General features: G+C 46.0%; 1 protein-coding gene across 1 annotated transcript in view; it reads right to left on the reverse strand.

The window, feature by feature from the left end:
* The window catches only part of atrn (attractin), a gene marked incomplete at its 3' end in the record, with an annotated part of 181,716 nt that overhangs the window by 71,218 nt on the left and 84,110 nt on the right, over window positions 1-26,388 (reverse strand). The window contains exons 6-10 of the mRNA XM_084309803.1: window positions 22,300-22,468; window positions 19,705-19,795; window positions 15,419-15,668; window positions 13,844-14,027; window positions 6,946-7,100 (exon numbers count right to left, since the gene is read on the reverse strand). Of these exons, the coding sequence (XP_084165929.1) occupies window positions 6,946-7,100; window positions 13,844-14,027; window positions 15,419-15,668; window positions 19,705-19,795; window positions 22,300-22,468 (849 nt within the window). The remainder of the gene's footprint in view (window positions 1-6,945; window positions 7,101-13,843; window positions 14,028-15,418; window positions 15,669-19,704; window positions 19,796-22,299; window positions 22,469-26,388) is intronic.

The raw sequence follows: 26,388 nt of genomic DNA on the forward strand, positions 1-26,388 counted from the left end.
CTGCTCCCTCCTGACACGTATTAACACATACTGTACATATAAACAGTAGAACTGCTCCCTCCTGACACGTATTAACACATACTGTACATATAAACAGTAGAGCTGCTCCCTCCTGACACGTATTAACACATACTGTACATATAAACAGTAGAGCTGCTCCCTCCTGACACGTATTAACACATACTGTACATATAAACAGTAGAGCTGCCCCCTCCTGACACGTATTAACACATACTGTACATATAAACAGTAGAGCTGCCCCCTCATGACACATATTAACACATACTGTACATATAAACAGTAGAGCTGCCCCTGACACGTATTAACACATACTGTACATATAAACAGTAGAGCTGCCCCCTCATGACATGTATTAACACATACTGTACATATAAACAGTAGAGCTGCCCCCTGACATGTATTAACACATACTGTACATATAAACAGTAGAGCTGCCCCCTGACATGTATTAACACATACTGTACATATAAACAGTAGAGCTGCTCCCTGCTGACATGTATTAACACATACTGTACATATAAACAGTAGAGCTGCCCCCTCCTGACACGTATTAACACATACTGTACATATAAACAGTAGAGCTGCTCCCTCCTGACATGTATTAACACATACTGTACATATAAACAGTAGAGCTGCTCCCTCCTGACACGTATTAACACATACTGTACATATAAACAGTAGAGCTGCCCCCTCCTGACACGTATTAACACATACTGTACATATAAACAGTAGAGCTGCCCCCTCATGACATGTATTAACACATACTGTACATATAAACAGTAGAGCTGTCCCCTCCTGACACGTATTAACACATACTGTACATATAAACAGTAGAGCTGCCCCCTCATGACATGTATTAACACATACTGTACATATAAACAGTAGAGCTGCCCCCTCATGACATGTATTAACACATACTGTACATATAAACAGTAGAGCTGCCCTCTCCTGACATGTATTAACACATACTGTACATATAAACAGTAGGGATGTCCCCTCTTAGTCAAATAGTCGGTTAACTGGTTGGTTTGGTCTTAATCGACCAAGGTTTTGTTAGTTGATTGATTGTTTTCCATATTTTATTTCCTGAAAGATTATAAGCACATCTCTGGGTAGGGGTTAGATTCAAAGAGGTTCTTCTGCACGATTCCAAGTGGGAAAAACGATGAGTGTTAGATGTGTTAATTTAATCATCTAATCCATTATTAGTTGACAACTCAATGTTTTTTTTTACTTGACAGCCCTACTGGAAAGCGATAAGAAATGCAATTGTCATGTGATAATAACGTAACACCACCAGGCGGCACAGAGGTGAAAATATCATATAATGACTCAGCACATAATAATAACATATCATGTCTCAGTCGGCACTCTGAGTTAAAAATAACACACCATGAGTCAGAGGTGAAAAAAGATGCGACGACAGAGTCTGAAGGTGAAAGACCGGCTCGACAGTCGTGACGAAGGCGTCTCCACCCGGTGCAAGAGAGTGCTGGTGAGAGCGACGGCCACCCGGGAGGATACAGTACATACAGTGAGTGTGTGACACAACATCCACAGTCCGACGCTGCCCTCCAGTGGCGACGGCCGGTAGTGCGCCCCCCTGGCGACAAGGGGCCAGAGTTGAGCCAGATTTATTACCTCATACGTTCACCAATGTCAGGACGGTAAACAGCCCTTAAATCCTACGCTCTAATTGAGTTCAGCTTGTTAAGGAGGGGCAATTAGTCCTCTGAGCTCAGCCCATCTCGACCGTAATTACCAGACAATTACAGAGCTGCCACCAGCGGCGTCCTCACAGCTGTTGGGCTGGGGACGAGGAGACGGCTCCGTGAGACTTTCCCCCCCCCGTCCAATTATGGAGTGGGACGGGACGTCGGGGACGAGAGGGGGTCACAGCTGGGACGGATCACTTATAGAGTTAGAATTCAGCCACTTGGATGACACTCAAAAGACAGAGAAGCCTCTCCGAGGAACGTATGTGGAACAATTAGTCGCCATCGGCGGATGATTGGGCAGAGTCGACTCTTAATTGCGCCGTTTCAAAAAGAGTGTAGTGTAGAGTGAACGAGTTTAAAAAACGGGACGCGGCTCGTTTAATGTCGTCGATCTATACGTGGTCCTACAATCAATTATCCCATCCTGTCGACACCCGTGAGGAAAGAGCCTGAAAAGGGGTCGTTATTGTTGGAACCGTTTCAACCCCTGTAATGCAATTCTCCTGGTGAACAAAGCCAGTTACCTAGAGGGAGGGGAGGGCGGGGGGGGGGGGTTCTCATTCCCTGGAGATTGAAATTTCACCGGCTGTCAATCACCTGGTAATGACGGGGGAACTGGCTGCCATCTCGCCGACCGCGGGGGGACCGACGAGCCCCATTAACGAGGAGCTCAATCTGAGCCGTGTTTACAGCGAGGGACATGAAGACTCAGAGAGACACGAAGACTCAGAGAGGGACACGAGGACTCAGAGAGGGACACGAGGACTCAGAGAGGGACATGAGGACTCAGAGAGGGACATGAGGAACATGAGGACTCAGAGAGGGACATGAGGACTCAGAGAGGGACATGAGGACTCAGAGAGGGACATGAAGACTCAGCCAGCGAGGGACACGAGGACTCAGCGAGGGACACGAGGACTCAGCGAGGGACACGAGGACTCAGAGAGGGACACGAGGACTCAGAGAGGGACACGAGGACTCAGAGAGAGACATGAAGACTCAGAGAGAGACATGAAGACTCAGCCAGCGAGGGACACGAGGACTCAGAGAGGGACACGAGGACTCAGAGAGGGACACGAGGACTCAGAGAGGGACACGAGGACTCAGAGAGAGACACGAGGACTCAGAGAGAGACACGAGGACTCAGAGAGGGACACGAGGACTCAGCCAGCGAGGGACACGAGGACTCAGAGAGGGACACGAGGACTCAGAGAGAGACACGAGGACTCAGAGAGAGACACGAGGACTCAGAGAGAGACACGAAGACTCAGAGAGGGACACGAGGACTCAGCGAGGGACACAAGGACTCAGAGAGAGACACGAGGACTCAGAGAGGGACACGAGGACTCAGAGAGAGACACGAGGACTCAGAGAGGGACACGAGGACTCAGAGAGGGACACGAGGACTCAGAGAGAGACACGAGGACTCAGAGAGAGACACGAGGACTCAGAGAGGGACACGAGGACTCAGAGAGAGACACGAGGACTCAGAGAGAGACACGAGGACTCAGAGAGAGACACGAGGACTCAGAGAGAGACACGAGGACTCAGAGAGAGACACGAGGACTCAGAGAGAGACACGAGGACTCAGAGAGGGACACGAGGACTCAGAGAGGGACACGAGGACTCAGAGAGAGACACGAGGACTCAGAGAGAGACACGAGGACTCAGAGAGAGACACGAGGACTCAGAGAGAGACACGAAGACTCAGAGAGGGACACGAGGACTCAGCCAGCGAGGGACACGAGGACTCAGAGAGGGACACGAGGACTCAGCCAGCGAGGGACACGAGGACTCAGAGAGAGACACGAGGACTCAGAGAGAGACACGAGGACTCAGAGAGAGACACGAGGACTCAGCGAGGGACAAGAGGACTCAGAGAGGGACACGAGGACTCAGAGAGGGACACGAGGACTCAGAGAGAGACACGAGGACTCAGAGAGAGACACGAGGACTCAGAGAGAGACACGAGGACTCAGAGAGAGACACGAGGACTCAGAGAGAGACACGAGGACTCAGAGAGGGACACGAGGACTCAGAGAGAGACACGAGGACTCAGAGAGAGACACGAGGACTCAGAGAGAGACACGAGGACTCAGAGAGGGACACGAGGACTCAGAGAGAGACACGAGGACTCAGAGAGAGACACGAGGACTCAGAGAGAGACACGAGGACTCAGAGAGGGACACGAGGACTCAGCCAGCGAGGGACACGAGGACTCAGAGAGAGACACGAGGACTCAGAGAGAGACACGAGGACTCAGAGAGGGACACGAGGACTCAGAGAGGGACACGAGGACTCAGCCAGCGAGGGACACGAGGACTCAGAGAGAGACACGAGGACTCAGAGAGCGACACGAGGACTCAGAGAGAGACACGAGGACTCAGAGAGAGACACGAGGACTCAGAGAGAGACACGAGGACTCAGAGAGGGACACGAGGACTCAGAGAGAGACACGAGGACTCAGAGAGGGACACGAGGACTCAGAGAGAGACACGAGGACTCAGAGAGAGACACGAGGACTCAGAGAGGGACACGAGGACTCAGCCAGCGAGGGACACGAGGACTCAGAGAGCGACACGAGGACTCAGAGAGGGACACGAGGACTCAGCCAGAGAGAGAACCTCGATCGCACTTTTGATTACTGGGGGGGGGGGGGGGACTTCTGCAGTAATTGCCAACTATCAACTTTTTCATCCGTTTTTTTTACTTCATCATCATGCAAAATAAACGTGCGTGTGATTTGCCCCCGCGAAGTGGGACCGGAGGTTAGTGGGATGAGGTCGTGACCGTGCAGGGGGGGGAGGGGGTCGCTGATTTGAGTGCCCCGACCGGCTAATCTAGACAAGCGGGAAGTGATGGTGACGAGTGGAGCTCTCCTCCGCCCCCCTCGAGAGCTTTAGCACTTGTCTGCCCTTGAACGAAGCACTTAACCCCCCAACGGCTCGAGTGGAGTCAGAGCTACGCACTGGACAGCTCCCTGGTGCGTAGTAGTATGTGGATGCAGGGCGTCGCTGCAAAAGACAGGCGCCTCGTCTCCGCTAGCCGGGGCTTTAGCCGTGGTCGTCCACACAGTGAGCGTCTCCATTGTCTTTAGAACCTGGTCAAACATGGCCGGACCCCGACTGTTGTATCATCGTGGTTCAGCTTGTGTACCACAGTTGGTGGTGTGGATTTTTAAAGGTTGCCTAGCGACCAAAGAGACATAAACCCTACCTACACCATGGCTAGCCCCAGCCAGGCTGAACACAGCTGATGGAGACACAAACCCAACCCTACCATACCATACTAGACCATGGCTATAGCCCCAGCCTGTGTGCTCAGTCAGCCAGGGCCCCAGCGGCATTGATCCGTTGTTTATGTCCGTCTACGTCGTCCGTTTGTAGTTCCTTTTCGATTAGTTTTCTGGACGGGGTGTAATGAGGTCTGTCTCCGCCAGATTTGTGTCCGTTTTGTTCAGACGAGAAAAGTTCAGAGAGGATGAAAAGGCGTCTGAATTCATTGTGTACGTGGTTACCAGGGTGACAAACTAAATTCTTTACCCATTCATAAATTCACCAGACACTTTCCGTATTCTACCAGGTAAATATACTTTTAGAATGGTTGGTTGGTTTAAGTGTCTAGTACAGTAGAATAGAATAGAATAGAATCGTTATTGTCATTGTTGGTACAACGAACAATGACAATAAAGATTCTATTCTATTCTAGTAGACAAAACATACCGCCACAGACTACATGTACCAGCATTTGGGTGGCGGTTGTTGCCAACTTCCCACCCTGCATATAGGCGCCTACAGTCGCTTGGTATTGTTTGCATTGTTTGTTTTGTTTTGGTCTGATGTGTGGTTTGGAGTTGAGCAGGGATAGAGGAGGGGGTTGCTGCTACTGCTGTCAGGAGAGAAATTCACAGTTTAATTGACTATAGAGTTATTATATGGTTTAATATATATACTGTCTATATAAATGTATATATAATGTAATATAGATATATATCTATATATTAACTTTTACTGTATTAAATTATACAGTGTGAATTTCTCCAACTCCATCCCACACAACACATTTACATTTAGTCATTTAGCTGACGCTTTTATCCAAAGCGACTTACAAGTTCTGTACGACAGGTCATCAGGAAGGGCACAACTCTTATCAGCTGAGTAACAATGTTCATCAAAGTGTTGAGTGCTACAGTGTAGGTTAGTTTATTAGGACAAGTGCATGACAGTGAGTAAGGTTAGTTAGGGTTAGATTTTTTATTTCAGTTAATGGTCGAAGAAATGAGTCTTCAGTCGACGGCGAAAGATTGGACGGGTTTCGGCTGCCCTAACTGTGTTGGGCAGTTCGTTTCCATCATTGTGGGGCAAGGACCGAGAAAAGGTGGCATCAGAGCAAACAAAAGAAATGTAAACAAAGTGAAATACCAAGCGGACCTCTCTTGCCTAGAGGTTGCTGTCGAGTCGACGTTACAGACTCTACCTTTAACCCTTTCACTGCCACACGACAGAAGGTTAACCCTTTACTATCACACAACCGACGGCGATGCTCCGCTAATGATGCTAATGATGGAGCATCGCCGTCGGTTGTGTGATAGTAAAGGGCTAACCTTCTGTATTGTCACAGTGAAAGGGTTAACCGGCTGTCGTGTGGCAGTGAAAGGGTTAAGTCTGATAGGGGCCGAGTGTGTGATAGGTGCTGTAACTGGACCCAGGTGGTAGTGTGTGATAGGTGCTGTAACTGGACCCAGGTGGTAGTGTGTGATAGGTGCTGTAACTGGACCCAGGTGGTAGTGTGTGATAGGTGCTGTAACTGGACCCAGGTGGTAGTGCGTGATAGGTGCTGTAACTGGACCCAGGTGGTAGTGTGTGATAGGTGCTGTAACTGGACCCAGGTGGTAGTGTGTGATAGGTGCTGTAACTGGACCCAGGTGGTAGTGTGTGATAGGTGCTGTAACTGGACCCAGGTGGTAGTGTGTGATAGGTGCTGTAACTGGACCCAGGTGGTAGTGTGTGATAGGTGCTGTAACTGGACCCAGGTGGTAGTGTGTGATAGGTGCTGTAACTGGACCCAGGTGGTAGTGTGTGATAGGTGCTGTAACTGGACCCAGGTGGTAGTGTGTGATAGGTGCTATAACTGGACCCAGGTCGTAGTGTGTGATGGGTGCTGTAACTGGACCCAGGTCGTAGTGTGTGATGGGTGCTGTACTGACCCAGGTCGTAGGCCATGAAGTCCGAGGAGAAGCACTTGGCCCCGTGGCTCATGGAGGTGTCGTTGTGCGTGTTCCCTCCAAACACCAGCATGGTCCCGCTCACGATCACCGCCGTGTGGAGGTACCGGAAGAACCCGCTGTCCTTCAGGACCGTCCTGGACGGAGACAAAAGAGACGGAGACAAGTGGTCAAGAAGTCAAATCATCAAAAAGGGTATTTTCGACAATTTTCAATGTGAATATTTATTTATAGTTATGAAGAAGACATGATATGTGATACTCTTTTTTTTTTATTTTTTTTTCTAACTTTCCTCCCATCCCTCAATTTAGTAGTTTTGTAGTCAATTCCCTTCCCTGTCGTTGCACTGCCCTACTGTCCGTCTGGGGAGGGTGTAGACTACAGTACAACACGCCTCCTCCGATACATGTGGAGGCGCCAGCCTCTTCTTTTCACCTGACAGCGAGGAGTTTCACTGGGAGAACGTAACGCGTGCAGAGGTTCACACACTATCTCTCCCCCAGATCCCCTCCCCTGCTGAACAGGCGCCCCGACCAGAACAATAGTCGTTATTGCAACGACCAGGACTCACACACCCCACCGGCTTCCTACCCGTGAACACTGACAATTATTGCGTTAGTAGGGATGACTGGCCGAGCCGGAGGTACCGCTGACAGCTGGAGTCTCTGCGGTGGTAGGCGAGTGTTTAGACCTCGACACTACCCAGCCGCTCGAGACATAAAACTGTCTCGAGAGCTCAGCTGAGCTCCACCAGAGAGCAGACCCTGTAAGATATTTCATACACCCATTTTCCAAATGCAGTAGGCCCAAATTGAAGACCGTCGAACAGATGGTTTAGGAAATAGTGTCTGCAGTTCACTAAGTCTACGTTTCACACTGCAAGCCTCAGCACTCAATTCTGGTTAATTGCTCAGATCTGATTTGTTTTCCGACTGTGTTCACATTATTTCTAAAATGTGGCCAATTTCAGATTCCAGTGTGAACTGGTCACGCCCCTGAACTGACCTGCATGTGCAAATTAACAATAGCTTATTTATACAGTTAGTATAGAATAGTTTGTATAGATATAATATACATTGTGTATTATGTTTAGTTTATACAGTAGCTTTAGTTTATAGTTTGTATAGATAGAAAATATGTTGTACTGTTTACAAAACGACTATGGTTGAGGAGGCGGGGGAAAACAAGCATCTGATATTTTGCTACATAAAAAAAAAAGCTGTGACAATAACAATAATCTGAATCTGATAAAGAAGATGGACATAAAAATGGAGGACACTGAAGTCACAGTTTATGGTTTAATTTATAAGTTGATTTATAAGCAGTGGAGGCTAATTTCTGAGCAGATGCTAATGGGGGCAAGGAGTAGGTGAAAGAGCCATTTCTTCTTTCAATATGCTTTCAAACACAGAGCGGTTATGATGCGTCGCCTCACGTTCAGCTCGTACAGAAGTATCACCCCAAATACCCTGTCGCTCCACTGACCACCTCCATCACAGCTGTCTTCCATGTTTGTATTCACAGAGTGACTCCTGCCACAGAATTGTGATGAATGTCAATCTAGAGTCAACTAAAAGTTGCATGAATTCTGACATGACTGTTTAGACTGAGTTCGCATTGCAAAAAAATCTGACCTGTGTCTGATTTAGGACCATTATATGAAAGTGGAATCGAAAAGATCAGATTGCATGCGACGTGTGGCTGTTCACACTGTCATGAAAGAATCAGATCTGAGTCACATCAACAGAAAATTATTTGGGCCTGCAGTGTGAACGTAGCCTAAAGGTCTGCTCTCCTCCAGGTGACGCCAACTGGCAGAGCTTCTCGGGTGCGGGGGAAGGGGTGCAGAGACACGGAACACGCTGGGAAGTTTCATAATAATAATAAACTTTTATACACGTTTTCATACAAGAATTGCAGCTCAAAGTGCTTCACCGCATAAAAAAGACTAAATGAGCACATCAAGTGCAGACATAAAATCAATAAAAATTCACATTAGGATCTAACATTAGGCGACCTTGTTTATGGTTTGATTCTATGGCAGTTTTCAAATAGACAATAATAAAAAGAGTAAAATAGAATAGACAGAAGACTATCATGTAGGACACTTCATGTCAGAATATCACACGTCCTATACTATCACACGTCAGACTATCACACGTCCTAATATCACATGTCAGACTATCACACGTCAGACTATCACATGTCCTACTATCACATGTCAGACTATCACATGTCCTACTATCACATGTCAGACTATCACACGTCCTACTATCACACGTCCTACTATCACATGTCAGACTATCACACGTCAGACTATCACACGTCAGACTATCACACGTCAGACTATCACATGTCAGACTATCACACGTCAGACTATCACACGTCAGACTATCACACGTCCTACTATCACACGTCAGACTATCACATGTCAGACTATCACACGTCCTACTATCACACGTCAGACTATCACATGTCAGACTATCACACGTCAGACTATCACATGTCAGACTATCACACGCCAGACTATCACATGTCCTACTATCACACGTCCTACTATCACATGTCAGACTATCACACGTCAGACTATCACATGTCAGACTATCACACGTCCTACTATCACATGTCAGACTATCACACATCCTACTATCACATGTCAGACTATCACACGTCAGACTATCACATGTCCTACTATCACATGTCAGACTATCACACGTCAGACTATCACACATCCTACTATCACATGTCAGACTATCACACGTCAGACTATCACATGTCCTACTATCACATGTCAGACTATCACATGTCAGACTATCACACGTCCTAATATCACACGTCATACTATCACATGTCAGACTATCACACATCCTACTATCACATGTCAGACTATCACGTGTCAGACTATCACATGTCAGACTATCACACGTCAGACTATCACACGTCAGACTATCACACGTCAGACTATCACACGTCAGACTATCACACGTCAAACTATCACATGTTCTACTATCACATGTCAGACTATCACACGTCCTACTATCACATGTCCTACTATCACACGTCAGACTATCACACGTCCTACTATCACATGTCCTACTATCACATGTCAGACTATCACACGTCAGACTATCACACGTCAGACTATCACACGTCCTACTATCACATGTCAGACTATCACACGTCCTACTATCACATGTCAGACTATCACACGTCCTACTATCACACGTCCTACTATCACATGTCAGACTATCACACGTCAGACTATCACATGTCAGACTATCACACGTCCTACTATCATATGTCCTACTATCACACATCCTACTATCACATGTCAGACTATCACACGTCCTAATATCACACGTCATACTATCACATGTCAGACTATCACACATCCTACTATCACATGTCAGACTATCACGTGTCAGACTATCACATGTCAGACTATCACATGTCAGACTATCACATGTCAGACTATCACATGTAAGACTATCACACGTCCTACTATCACATGTCAGACTATCACATGTCAGACTATCACATGTCAGACTATCACACGTCCTACTATCACACGTCCGACTATCACATCATGTCCTCTTCACGACAAAAAGCATAGGATTAAGATTGAACATCAAGCTTTAATTATTTTAATTACTAAAAGCACAAGCAGAGAAACATGTAGAGGAATGCGGTGTTACAAGCCCAAACAGAATACTATAGAAAATAAACCAAGGGAAAGTAGAAAAACTAAAAAAAAAAAAATTGTAAAAGTAGTTGTTTTTTCCCCCAAAACTTGCAAGTCTGTGAAGAGCTTTCGCCCGAAGCAGAATTCAGTTACGGTCTTAACAAATTGACATTATGGAAACATAGCTTGCAGGGTGCAGATTGTTGACAAATTCTCTTCTACATCACCATGAAATCGCTGTTGCCTAAACAACACAGTGTGGCAGACGTGAAGCTCTGCAGGCTTCAGGGGGGGCGGGGGGGGGGGGGGGGGGGGGAGGGGCTGCGGTCTGGGTTGTTGTTTAGCTCAGGGTGCCTTTGAGCACAGATCAACCAGCAAAAAATAAAAACAACTCTCTCTTCCTCTCGGATCAACAAATAGGGTGCTTAAGCTAACCTTTAAACACGGCTCAGAATGTCAGTAAAATGTAATGGTGTTTACATTTAGTCATTTAAGCCGACGCTTTTATCCAAAGTGACTTACAAGTTCTGCATGACAAGTCATCAGGAAGGGCACAACTGCTGAGTAACAATGTTCATCAAAGTGTTGAGTGCTACAGTGTAGGTTCGTTTATTAGGACATGACAGTGCATGACAGTAAGGTTAGTTATGGTTAGATATATATATATATTTTTTTCCAGATAATTGTTGAAGAAGTGCGTCTTTAGTCGACGGCAAAAGATTGGACAGGTTTCGGCTGTCCTAACTGGGGTGGGTAGTTCATTCCACCATTGTGGAGCAAGGACTGAGAAAAGGCATCTTCTCCTTGATGACCCTCCCGGAGCTTGGATAGGAGTGGGTCTGAGGCGGCCAGAAGATGCAGAGCGTAGGGGTCTTGAGGGTGTGTAGTTAGAGACCATTGACCAGAGGTAGGCGGGAGCGGTTCCCTTTGCTGCACGGTATGCTAGGTCGAGGGCCTTGAAGCGGATTGGTGCAGCAATGGGGAGCCAGTGCAGGTCCCTAAGAAGTGGGGGTGACATGGGCCGACTTCGGTAGGTTTGAGATCAGGCGGGCCGCTGCGTTCGGAATGAGTTGAAGAGGCTTGGTGGCAGTGGCCGTGAGGCCAGCGAGCAGTGCGTTGCAGTAGTCGAGGCGGGAGATGACTGTTGATTGGAGGACGAGGAGTTGGGTGGCTTCTTTTGTCAGGAAGGGGCGGATCCTTCTGACGTTGTTCAGGAGCAATCTGCAGGTTCCGGTTGTCGCTGCTATGTGAGCGGAGAAGTTCAACTGGTCGTCGAGGACAACACCAAGGTTCTTGGCGAGTGTTCAGTGTTTTACTGAGTGTCATGATTTTCTACCGGGTGGTGTTGGTACCGGGGGGCGTCGAGGTGGTCGGCTCTGGGTGGTGGTGCTCTGTGACTAGTGTTGGTACCGGGGCGTTGAGGTGGTCGGCTCTGGGTGGTGATGCTCTGTGACTAGTGTTGGTACCGGGGGGCGTTGAGGTGGTCGGCTCTGGGTGGTGATGCTCTGTGACTAGTGTTGGTACCGGGGGGCGTTTGAGGTGGCCGGCTCTGGGTGGTGCTGCTCTGTGACTAGTGTTGGTACCGGGGGGCGTTGAGGTGGTCGTCTCTGGGTGGTGATGCTCTGTGACTAGTGTTGGTACCGGGGGGCGTTGAGGTGGCCGGCTCTGGGTGGTGCTGCTCTGTGACTAGTGTTGGTACCGGGGGGCGTTTGAGGTGGCCGGCTCTGGGTGGTGCTCTGTGACTAGTGTTGGTACCGGGGGGCGTTGAGGTGGTCGGCTCTGGGTGGTGATGCTCTGTGACTAGTGTTGGTACCGGGGGGTTGAGGTGGTCGGCTCTGGGTGGTGCTCTGTGACTGGTGTTGGTACCGGGGGGTTGAGGTGGTCGGCTCTGGGTGGTGCTCTGTGACTGGTGTTGGTACCGGGGGGCGTTGAGGTGGTCGTCTCTGGGTGGTGGTGCTCTGTGACTAGTGTTGGTACCGGGGGGCGTTGAGGTGGTCGGCTCTGGGTGGTGCTGCTCTGTGACTAGTGTTGGTACCGGGGGACGTCGAGGTGGTCGTCTCTGGGTGGTGATGCTCTGTGACTAGTGTTGGTACCGGGGGGCGTCGAGGTGGTCGGCTCTGGGTGGTGATGCTCTGTGACTAGTGTTGGTACCGGGGGGCGTCGAGGTGGTCGGCTCTGGGTGGTGTCTAGCATTCTGCAAGTGTTGCACACGCCGGTGATTGTTGTTGTGAGATGTCAAGAATAGATTGAACTGCGTTTTTCTGTGATGCCTCTCTAGCTCATGGAATGAACTCCAGCCGTCCGTAAAGCTTGAGATGATCCCCTCTGTTGCAGAGTTTAAAACCTTGATCTTCTACAACCTTTGCCAATCAAGTTGTGTGTTTTAATCGATTTGTTATCCTTGCTCTTTGCCTCGTCTTGTTGTTTTTTTGTTATGATTTAATATTCTGTGTGATTCTATATGCTTTTTTTTCTCCCTCTCTCATTTCTGTATGTACACTCGACCTGATTGCAAATGACTGCAAACGTTACCAGAGCATCCGCACAAGAACCAGCAATAGCCCTATTAAACTCTTGAACACACACACACACACACACACACACACAAACATACACGCACCCTGCACTGCACCTTAACATGCACATACACTATATGCAAGACACTTTCTGTAAATTACTATTTTATTTCATCTTGAGTGAGTGAGTGAGTGAGTGAGTGAGTGAGTGAGTGAGTGAGTGAGTGAGTGAGTGAGTGCGTGCGTGCGTGCGTGAGTGAGTGAGTGAGTGAGTGAGTGAGTGAGTGAGTGAGTGAGTGACTGAGTGACTGAGTGAGTGACTGAGTGAGTGACTGAGTGACTGAGCGTCATAGAGGTGCTGCTTCACTTCTGAAGATCCTACAACAGTCTTATTAAAATAAATAGAGAACCAACATATCTAATCCAGTAATGATCCTTTACTGTGAAAGTACATTGGGATGATTTCCTCGTATGATAACCAAATCCCAGTCGACTTCACCGATCTGTGACTATATCGAGCGTATATATATCAAGCGGCCGCAATACTATATTTGCAACGAGCTGATTTTTTAAAAGCTAAATAAATGTGATAATGCAATCCTCACAGAGAGAGAGAGCGAGAGCGAGAGCGAGAGAGCGAGAGCGAGAGCGAGAGAGAGAGATTGGGCAAAAGCCTGCTCACCACTTGCTCTTGTCCACCTGGTACTGGTACAGGTCTCCGGCCAGGCCGTACTTGTTGGCGCTGAAGGCCTTGTAGCCTCCGTGGATGTAGATGGACCTGGTGCCGGCGTCGAACACGCTGCTGTGGCCGTAGCCTCCCTGCACCAGAGCGCCCTCGGTCACCACGGCGCTCCACGTGTTCTTGGCTGAGAGTCGAGAGAACATCAACACATCACATCAACACATCACATCATCACATCAACACATCACATCAACACATCATCACATCACATCAACACATCAACACATCATCACATCACATCAACACATCATCACATCACATCAACACAACACATCAACACATCATCACATCACATCAACACACTTTATCCATTATAGTGATGCACCGATGTGAAAATTGTGGCCGATACGATAACCGATATTAATATTGCTGTTCAGGCCGATACCAATATTTATCTCTGTATAGAAAACACTTTTTCATGATAATCAAATAAAGAGCCATTTTCCAAAACGCATTTTTTTTTTTAACTTTTGTAATTTATTTTCAGAAATTACTGATATTTTGAAACAATTTAAGACCAAAACATGTTAAATAAGAAAATGTAACACGTAGTTTAAAATACCGAGCCGCTTCGGCGAGGTGTTTTAAACGTCAGTGAAGGTCAATTATTTTGCGACAATGACCGAGTAAAGCTATACATTATCCCGCTTATTACATGGCTAACTTACTAACAATATACCTAATTCATTTGACAAATCGCAGTTGTTCTGTGGCTCTGTCAGCCCAAATAAAGTGATTATTATTATCGCGGGCAGCCTCTGTTCTGGCTCCGCTGTAATCTACACACACTCCGCTGTCAGTGCAGCCGCGGCAGGTGTGTCTGATTTGCTGCACTGATGTGGGCTTGATTGCGAACAGCTGCGCACATCGGTCATTATTGTCCCACAGCGGTCATTATTGAAAAATAATGACCGCTGTCGGGGGGCTATTGACCAATCACAAGCAAGCATTTCGGCGAATGTGAAAACGCCATGTAATAATGGCTGATATTATATCGGCGGCCGATATATCGTGCACCACTAGAGGGAACCCTACATATTTTACTTACTTCACAAAATGTTGCCAAGCCAAATTTGCTTACTGCACACTGGTATATGATTTTACTTGTTTCAAGGACACATTTGCTTAAAACAATTTTTTATTTCTTATTTTTGTTTAATTTTGTCAGACAATTTTTGCAGTGTGGAGTTCTCTCTCCTGATTGGATAAAGTGGGAACGGGATACCAGACAATGTATTTTCTGTTTACTGCAGAGCAGGAGGGACTGGGAGACCCGTGTTACTGACCAGACACTCTATAATCAGTGATGGCTGTCGGGAGTGTAGAGCTATTATTTTAACATGTAGACCACTTAACAAACACGATGATAACAATTACAGCACGTTTAACATCCTTACCGAGCAATTACTAACATGGAAGGGGAGGGGAAATACTACATTAAGGAGCCAGTGGCTTCTTTGCGGCCTCTCGGCAGACTAGATGGCGGTATGGCGTCGGCGGGTGGGAATGACTCACCGATGTTGTACTCCTGCACCTGGCTGATGTAGCCGTACAGCGGACAGTGTCCGAACAGCACCAGCATCACGGGCCCGGCTCCGTCCTGGACGGGGGGCACGATGTGGGCGGAGTGGCCCACCACGGCGTACTGCTCCTGGGCCCGCGGCGTCAGGGACACCCAGGTCTGGTTCTGGACGTGGAACACCCACAGCTGACTGGACACGTTGCCCGTCGAGTCCATCTTCCCTCCGTACATGTAGATTTTACCCTGAGAGGGGGCGACGAGGGAGGACAACGGGGACGGCGTTAGGTCTGGATGATGTTAGTGGATACGGGGGGGGGGGAAATAATGCTTCCTGAATGTTCCGAGCGCTCCCCTGAAATAATGCTTCCTAAAAGTTCCGAGCGCTCCCCTGAAATAATGCTTCCTGAAAGTTCCGAGCGTGCCCCTGGAATAATGCTTCCTAAAAGTTCCGAGCGCTCCCCTGGAATAATGGTTCCTAAAAGTTCCGAGCGCTCCCCTGAAATAATGCTTCCTGAAGGTTCCGAGCACTCCCCTGAAATAATGCTTCCTAAAAGTTCCGAGCGCTCCCCTGGAATAATGCTTCCTGAAAGTTCCGAGCGCTCCCCTGAAATAATGCTTCCTGAAGGTTCCGAGCACTCCCCTGGAATAATGCTTCCTAAAAGTTCCGAGCGCGCCCCTGGAATAATGCTTCCTGAAAGTTCCGAGCGCGCCCCTGGAATAATGCTTCCTGAAAGTTCCGAGCGCTCCCCTGAAATAATGCTTCCTGAAAGTTCCGAGCGCGCCCCTGGAATAATGCTTCCTAAAAGTTCAGAGCGCTCCCCTGAAATAATGCTTCCTGAAAGTTCAGAGCGCTCCCCTGAAATAATGCTTCCTGAAAGTTCCGAGGGCTCCCCTGAAATAATGCTTCCCGGTGCAAAACATTCTCCCTCTGAGGAATGGAAACTGTGAAAGTGCACTTTACTTTGTTAACAGTGTCATAATTCTCACACTTGGGAGACTTGGTCTCATTATAAACAAGGGGTTTGATTAAATCGCCCCATAAATGCTGGAAAATCTCCCTGAAAATCTCGTTTACAAGGGGAGAAAAAGCCCCCTATAGAACCATTTCCTACCGCGGTGCAGATGATGCCCATCTGTTAAGTTCTTTATTGTAATCCTCCAAATACACTCGCATACATATGACTCAAATATTGCAGAGGTTCAACGTGGTTTTAAAGGAACACGCCAAGATTATGGGAAATGCGCTTACCGTCTTCTCCAGAGTCAGACAAGACCGATACAAATTTCCACTCTGTAGCATTCAGTAGGAAGCTATCCGGCTGCAAGCTAGACTAGCTCAGCGCAAATGAAGGGAAGCGGATACGGACCACTAGCCTAGCTTAACACTCTGGGAGAGGTGTTTGTAGGCTAGCCGTTTGTTAGGAAGTGAACCTTATACATCCTATGGCCAAATTCCTTACATTGTGTTCATACTTAGTTAAACATTATCTTAAATGGTCATAAGGCAGAAGGCCCGATTCTGCCTGCATGGCCCGATTCTGCCCCCCCCCCCCCAATGAAGGTTGGGTGCTACACAACGGTGGTGAAGGAGGCAATTTCCACCCTACATTGTAAAGCGCTTTAAGTGTCTAGAAAAGCGCTATATAAATGTAATGAATTATTATTATTATTATTATTATTATTATATATCACCAGCAGGATGAGCCCAGCAGAGCTGCTTAGATCAATCGCCATGTATGCATGGATTTTAGGGGACGTCACCAATCAGGATCTACATGAATATATGCATCTATAGTAATATGACTCTCTTTGTCTGTGCTAGTTATAAGGAACCGCCATCTTCTTGTCTCTCTCTCCCCTCACTCTCGTTACCTGCCACCTCTGGTTTAGCTGCTCCTGCTCCCTTTCTCCCCTACCCCCTTCTCTCTCTCTCTCTTCTGCTTTCCCACTCTTTGCCTATTCTCTCCTCTATTTCTCTCCTCTTTCACGCTTTCTCTCCTCTCTTTCTCTTTATCCAACCTTGTAACAATTGTACCACACTGTATTAGGGCTGGCCTCGACTAGTCGAATAGTCCACTAATCTAAAAGGAGCCGTAGTAGATTTTTTTGGATCATTCCATTTGGGCTGTGGGGGGGTGTTTAATGTCTGGTTTAAGTTAAATCAGACATTAAGCACCCCCCTGTAATAAATGACCGTACTGAACTTATAGAATTGTCTCCTTTATATTACCGAAATGAATCTTTCTTATCAATAATTAATAGTCCTTGCCTCTCGGGACCACACAGTGAATTCCATACTTGATTTACATCATTACACTGTTCCGTATCCACTTCCAATTAATTTGTGCTAAGCTAGGCTAGCTTGCAACAGATCGCTTTCTAATGAATGCACATAAATTGGTATCCATCTTCTTGTCCGACTCTGGAGAAGACGGTAAGGGCATTTCCCATAATGTTGGCGGGAAATCGAGGGACACAAAGAGCATCTTCTCTGCCACACACCCTGAGTCTGGCTACAGTACCTTTACCGTTACAGAGAAACACTGAACAGCATGTCCCTAGTCATTTGGACCTTCTCTTTTGACAGACCTGCAATTTCTAAGCTACTAAACACTGCACGGACTCTGGTGCAGTGTGTTACTACTACTACGGACCATGTATACCATCATCACTATTACTACTGTCTGAATAAAATCGATCCTGCCACTCACTACTGTTCACTACCACTACTGTTATCACCACTATCATTACTACTTGTACTTTGTTCTATTATTATTACTACCTATCCTACATGTAACCCCCCCCCCCCCCCCCCCCATGCTACTATGACACTTTAATTTCCCCAAGGGGATCAATTGACTTAACTAATGCTGACACACACACACACACACACACACACACACACACTTTGGATAATAGCGCTATATAAATGCACCATTTACCACACACACAGCTAATAACGTGCTGATGATTAACTTTTGACAGAGTTCACAGAGGTTTACTTCAGACACATCAAACTACTGGGGATAATGCGACAACAAACAATATTAAATCTGTTTAATAGCCCTCCCGTTGTCATAGGGTTTACCCCGACAATAAGTGTCTACAGAGACCAGGATGAATACTCTCCTACTCCCTAGAGACTCTACTCCCAATCAGTGTACAGGAGAGTCTAATCCTCCAGGCAGCCATGCCGACAGTCTGGCCGACAGACTTCCATCTGCTCCGCTTCCTCTGTGGACAATCTGTCTGCTCGCTATTGGTTAGTAAGAATTAACATTTCGATGCGGAAAGGCGTCTAACAGCTTCAGACAGTTACAGTATGTAATACTGTCCAGTGTATTAAGATAGAGAGATAGGGTGGGTCTGTGTAATTGTTTTGATGGTTCGACATAGACACTGATATAAACCTGCTATATGATCAAAAGATGACATCATACTGTCCATCACCTGTACATCTTAAAAAAAAGAAAATAAGTGTATTAAGACAGAGAGCGACGGTGGGTCTTTATTCCGTCAGTGTAATTGTTTTAATGGTTCAACAAAAAAGCCGATATACACCTGCTATATGATCAAAAGCCGACAGCTTGTTCTTATATCTTATTCTCATCCTTAGATGTAAGATTCAGACCGCCCCTACATTTTTTTACTTGCTGCACCAGTGTTGCATCTGAAAATCCTCTGTGAGGTTTTATCTCTTTTTATATTGTATTGATTGGGTGATATTAATGTATTGCACCAAGTCCCTGCAGCGCTCCTTTGCAGTTAATCACGTCCTGAGCTCACATTCAGCATACAATGGGAACGTACGGCTGGTCGAGAGCCCCTGAGGGTAGGAGACGGCAGGACGAGCATTGTGGGTAAAAATAAATGCATTGAACTAGTACTTTTTTCTGTTCATAGGCTATGTTGACATTGAGAATATTTTTTTTAACTGGCCTCTGAGAAGAGCCTTTCATTAAAAGACACGACGCACTACAAAAAAGGAAACAAGTTGAAAGGAAAAAAAGAAAGAAATCGGAATTCACAATAGGTGACATCTCTTCACGATAGGCCACGCCCTCTTTTAGCAAATTGTCATGAACACACACACACACACACACACACGAACGACAGAGTGACCAATAGGGGGGGGGGGTCTGAGTGGGCTGGTTTCATGATGACAGACTCCTTGACTAATCGTTCTAAATGGAAGAGATGGACCCATGTCGTTCTTTATGCCAAGGCAGTAGGTCTGAAGACAGACTCAGGACAAGCCGATATCTCCTGCCGTACTTACCTCGTGCAGGGCCAGCGAGTGGCCGTATCGCGGTGTGACGGAGTTCACAGAGGGGTCGAGAGGCAGCCAGGTCATGGAACTGAGGTTGTACCTACAGACGGAGAGAGAGAGACGGAGAGAGAGAGAGAGAGAGAGAGAGGGCAGACAGGGGGGGGGGAGGACGTGCGTGCGTTAAGAACCGCTGTGGCCAGGACCGCTGTGATTTATAGTCAGTTCAACATCAAATACAGCGGTAGGGCTTTTCGGTAGGATTCCGTTGCCAGGGGAACAGAATGGTCCCAAGGTTACTTCCTGTCAGCTATTGTATCAGCGAGCACTGCGACAGGAAGTAAACTCGGGCCCATTTATAATGTTTACGTCGTCCAGTTAAGAGAAGATCTGTATCAGACGTTGTACACAAACTGCTGTGTCAAAGCAACAGAACATCACGGCTGTGATTGGGCTGCGGGGATCACAGCTGGGATGTTCTTACTTACATACTCCTCCTTCTCTACTGCTGAGATTTACTCTAAAAGCCTGCCTGGCGAATTCTTCTTACCGTCTTCTAGGTCGCTAGTTTCTACCTAAATACCAACAACAAGTTTTTTTTTTGTATCATTCGTAGCTCAGATACTTTGTATTTGACCGGTAATAAGACCAGGAATAGACCGATCTAAAGCCCCAATAAGACCAACATGTGCACCCAGCAAATGAGTGGGTGTTACTGGGTGGAGTCCAGTGCACAGTAAGTGGTACCCACAGCTTTAATCATATCTCTGGCTGCGTCTTCTCTACCAGAGACCTGTGTTTACAGTCCTGGCTCCGTTCTCTTGCTATTCTAGGAAATAATAAAGTGTGTTTCTTATTAAACCCGGCAACAGCCTTGACCACTGGAAATTTTTCTAGCCAAGTACTTAAAGTTCAAAATATTAATGTATTTTTATTATATATATATATTATTAATAAAAGAACACCATGCCTCAAAAGCCTTTTCAGGTGTTGCATAGCAACAGCAAGACACGTGTCTAGTCTACTAGTGCTACTGCTAGTTTAACCCTTCCACTGCCACACGACAGAAGGTTAGCCCTTTACTATCACACAACCGACGGCGATGCTCCATCATTAGCATCATTAGCTCAGCAAATGCCACAGTGAAAAGGTTAACCGGCTGTCGTGTGGCAGTGAAAGGGTTAAAGGGCCAATCAGTGATCCAAATCTGTAGTGCTGAATTTCCCTCGGGATCAATAAAGTACTTCTACTCTAAATGTTAACACAGGGGTTGTTAGCCACAGACTGCTGATGGACAGACTCTAAATGTTAACACAGGGGTTAGCCACAGACTGCTGATGGACAGACTCTAAATGTTAACACAGGGGTTAGCCACAGACTGCTGATGGACAGACTCTAAATGTTAACACAGGGGTTAGCCACAGACTGCTGATGGACAGACTCTAAATGTTAACACAGGGGTTAGCCACAGACTGCTGATGGACAGACTCTAAATGATCACACAAGCACACACACACAAAGCACCTTAGTAAACGGTGAATGGCTGCATTTATATAGCGCTTTTATGCAAAGCGCTTTACAATTTGTTCCTCACATTTTATCCATTCACTCACACATTCACACACAGACGGCGGAGGCAACCATGCAAGGTGCAGGGAGCAGTTAGGGGGTTAAGTGTCTTGCTCAAGGACACTTCAACACGCTGCCCGGGAATCGAACCGGGAACCTCTGGATTACCAGACGACTAACTCCTGGGCCACGGTCGCCCCTGTGACTTACATGATAACATATACCTTGTGTTGTATAGATGGAATATACATTGTGTATTATGTTTAGTCTATAGTTTAGTTCATAGTTTATAGTTAATTTATACAGATAGTATAGTTTGTATAATATAGAATATACGTTGTGTATTATGTTTAATTATAATAATAATAACTTTATTTATATAGCACCTTTCATACATACAGATTGCAGCTCAAAGTGCTTCTCGGCAAATAGCATAAAATGAACATAGGCATAACATTTGCATACAGTTGACAGAATAAAAGCAATGCATAAAGTGCAGATATAAGAACAGGTATAAAAGACAATACAAGTAGTGCAATGTAGAAAGTGCATACATAAGAATAGGCATAAAATAAGTACAATAAGTACAGTGTTGCTTAATTTATTTATAGCTTATAGTTAGAGTTTATATTTATAGTTAGTATATAGATATAATATACGTTGTGTACTATGTTTAAAAATCTACTACGGTTGAGGAGACGGGGAAAAACAAGCATCTCATGTTTTTCTGAATGTATGTACATCTAAAAAAGCTGTGACAATAAAATAATCAGCAAAGAGAAAGAAAATGAGAAAGAGAGAGAGAGAGAGAGAGAGAGAGAGAGAGAGAGAGAGAGAGAGAGAGAGAGAGAGAGAGAGAGAGAGAGAGGAGAGAGAGAGAGAGAGAGAGAGAGAGAGAGAGAGAGAGAGAGAGAGAGAGAGAAGAGAAAGAGAAAGAGAAAGAGAAAGAGAAAGAGAAAGAGAAAGGAGAGAGAGAGAAGCTTTGAAACAAAAGGCCATTGTGTGTGTGACACAGGCCTGTGCAGGGATCATACTTACGCTTTGACCATGTGGTAGTCGGAGGCATTGAAGACGTAGCCGCCGATGACCCACATGACCTCCTGGTCCACCACGGCCTTGTGGGAGGCCCTGGCCAGCCCCGCCTCGCCGTACTCCTCCCGGTGCCAGTAGGAGGCGTTGGCGGGCACCGAGATGGAGCAGTCCAGACCTGCGAGGAGGAGAGCGGTTCAGCGTGTCAGATGAACATCAAACTCAACAACAGATTCTCAGCTGTATTCCATCGCAAGCCAGTTTAATTCAGATAACATTTATTTGTGAAGATTTCTCAAGACTCTGATGTTGCATGACTAATGTCAGCCTACTAACGTTATGGGACATAATTCATGGGACTTAAGGTTCTTCATTGTAATTTTTTCGTACTTGCACACTTAAAAACAAAACTGTTTGCACAGTGCAAATAACAAGACAATCAAACAATATGAAAAGAATAAAGCAGCATGTAGTAAACATTTTTACGATAGATAGATAGATAGATAGATAGATAGATAGATAGATAGATAGATAGATAGATAGATAGATAGATAGATAGATAGATAGATAGATAGATAGATAGATAGATAGATAGATAGATAGATAAAAAACAATAGAGAGATACAGAAAGTTGTGTGTCTGGTGCAGTTCAACTTCAAACCCATAATTGCGATCAGTTCAGATCAATCAATCAACTGATCAATTTGTTGATTCATCGATTAGTTGATTTAATTGACAAACCGGTTACAATTGTCTCCCCACATGCAACCATGAAGAGGCTCTCTCCAAGTCTAGTGCTTCTCAGAGATGATACATGTTTTCATGACATAACTCATTCAGCACAGAAGAAAAAGGATAAAACACAACGCATTGATTAAAAAGTCTTGGTGGACCAAACCGACCCATAGTTAAAGAAACCAGAGCTCATAGGGACTGCTGAAAAGAAAATACCCTAGTTTGAAAATACTACTGCCTAATTACTGCCACACAGAAGCCACTGTTGATAGCACAAGTGTGTGTAGGCTTCACTAGCCTGTAAACAGTCGTCACTGACCAGCTCCCAAAAGCAGCTTGATGTACATTTCCAGAAGGAAGCAAACAATGTTTATGCACTTGGTTGGCACAACTGCATGTGAATACTACAACGTGAATACTATATCTACAGGGTATCTGCATGTTAAATGTAAGACTTTTTAATACCACTTATGAGCTCAATTTAATACCAATTTCACAACCATACTAGCAAAAACACACATAGCGACACTGAACTGGTGGCTGCACTTGCGTGCCAATTTAAAATTCTTGCACATTCCAGACGCACCAAGCTATCTATCTATCTATATATCCATCTATCCATCTCATCTTTACGGTTATTCCAATTTAAAGGAATAAAATGCCACACATTTTAAGAATTCGTCCAGTGCCCCAGGACAGTTCAGTGAGTACTTTTGAACACGCACCACTCTCTCCTAAAGCTAGAAAACTCTCTCTGAACCCTAAACACTCGGATGTAGAATCTGGGGCCGATCCATAGACAATGAACGAGGCTTTGACTTTATGAGGCCATAAAGGATTTGTGTGAGAGCTCGCAGAATCATTTGATGGCCTCATTAAGTCAGAGCCTCATTCATCGTCTATGGAGCAGCCCCAGATTCTACATCCCAGTTAGCGCTGATTGAAGCCGGGTTCTCTCCAAAGAAATCTCAGACTTCTATCTTTAGCAGAGTGGTGTCTGTTCACAAACATTGACTCAACTGTCACGGGGCACAGGATATCGGAGATGAGAGGAGATGTGATGAGGAGAGAGGAGATGAGGAGAGATGAGGAGAGGAGAGATGAGGAGAGAGGAGATGACGAGAGAAGAGATGAGGAGAGGAAATAAGAGATGAGGAGAGAGGAGATGAGGAGAGAAGAGATGAGAGAACAGATGAGGAGAGAGGAGATGAGGAGAGAACAGATGAGGATAGAGGAAATAAGAGATGAGGAGAGAGGAGATCAGGAGAGAACAGATGAGGAGAGAAGAGATGAGAGAAGAGATGAGGATAGAAGAGATGAGGATAGAGGAAATAAGAGATGAGGAGAGAGCAGGTGATGAGAGAAGAGATGAGGAGAGGAAATAAGAGATGAGGAGAGAGGAGATGAGGAGAGAAGAGATGAGAGAACAGATGAGGAGAGAGGAGATGAGGAGAGAACAGATGAGGATAGAGGAAATAAGAGATGAGGAGAGAGGAGATCAGGAGAGAACAGATGAGGAGAGAAGAGATGAGAGAAGAGATGAGGATAGAAGAGATGAGGATAGAGGAAATAAGAGATGAGGAGAGAGCAGGTGATGAGAGAAGAGATGAGGAGAGAAGAGATGAGGAGAGAACAGATGAGAGAACAGATGAGGAGAGAAGAGATGAGGAGAGAAGAGATGAGGAGAGAAGAGATGAGAGAAGAGATGAGGAGAGAAGAGATGAGGAGAGAGCAGATGAGAGAACAGATGAGGAGAGAAGAGATGAGGAGAGAAGAGATGAGGAGAGAAGAGATGAGAGAACAGATGAGGAGAGAAGAGATGAGGAGAGAAGAGATGAGGAGAGAGCAGATGAGGAGAGGAGAGATGAGGAGAGAGGAGATGACGAGAGAAGGGATGAGAGAACAGATGAGGAGAGAGGAGAGAAGAGATGAGGAGAGAACAGATGAGGATAGAGGAAATAAGAGATGAGGAGAGAGCAGGTGATGAGAAGAAATGAGAAGAGATGAGGAGAGAACAGATGAGGAGAGAAGAGATGAGGAGAGAAGAGATGAGGAGAGAGGAGATGAGGAGAGAAGAGATGAGAGAGAGGAGATGAGGAGAGAAGAGATGAGAGAACAGATGAGGAGAGAAGAGATGAGGAGAGAAGAGATGAGAGAGCAGATGAGAGAACAGATGAGGAGAGAAGAGATGAGGAGAGAAGAGATGAGGAGAGAAGAGAAGAGATGAGAGAACAGATGAGGAGAGAAGAGATGAGGAGAGAAGAGATGAGGAGAGAGCAGATGAGAGAACAGATGAGGAGAGAAGAGATGAGGAGAGAAGAGATGAGGGGAGAAGAGATGAGGAGAGAACAGATGAGGAGAGAAGAGATGAGGAGAGAAGAGATGAGGAGAGAACAGATGAGGAGAGAAGAGATGAGGAGAGAAGAGATGAGGAGAGAAGAGATGAGGAGAGAACAGATGAGGAGAGAAGAGATGAGGAGAGAGCAGATGAGGAGAGAACAGATGAGGAGAGAAGAGATGAGGAGAGAAGAGATGAGGAGAGAAGAGATGAGGAGAGAAGAGATGAGGAGAGAGCAGATGAGGAGAGAACAGATGAGGAGAGAAGAGATGAGGAGAGAAGAGATGAGAGAAGAGATGAGGAGAGAAGAGATGAGGAGAGAACAGATGAGGAGAGAACAGATGAGGAGAGAGAAGATGAGGAGAGAAGAGATGAGGAGAGAAGAGATGAGGAGAGAACAGATGAGGAGAGAGGAGATGAGGAGAGAGAAGATGAGAGAGAACAGATGAGGAGAGAGAAGATGAGGAGAGAAGAGATGAGGAGACATTCCCCTTTAAGGGGGTTCTTTTACGACGCTGTACTGCCCCTGTGGTGGGTCGCACAGGGAAAGTGATCGTCTGGTAATTAGATGGTTCCCCCGTTCAATTCCGGCTCCTCTCTGCAGCGCGTCAAAGTGTCCTTGAGCAAGACACTTAACCCCCTAACTGCTGCTCCAGAAGACCAAGACACTTAACCCCTAACTGCTCCAGAAGATCAGGTCGGCACCCTGCATGGTCACCTCCGCCGCCGGCGTGTGGGTGTGTGAGTGAACGGGTGAATATGAGGCGTAAGTTGTAAAGCGCTTTGGATAAAAAAGCGTTATATACGTAAATGCAGTCCATTTACCATGTATGCAATAGGGCTAATAATGTAATATAATAATAATAATAATAATAATAATAATAATAATAATAATAATAATAATAATAATAATAATAATAATAATAATAATAATAATAATAATAATAATAATAATAATAATAATAATAATAATGCAGGACCTGTTCAGAGGTCTTTAATTGGCATGCAATTATCCTCAATGTTTA

The sequence above is a fragment of the Notolepis coatsorum genome (genome assembly GCF_963971535.1).
Source record: "Notolepis coatsorum genome assembly, chromosome: 3".
Classification (NCBI taxonomy): domain Eukaryota; kingdom Metazoa; phylum Chordata; class Actinopteri; order Aulopiformes; family Paralepididae; genus Notolepis; species Notolepis coatsorum.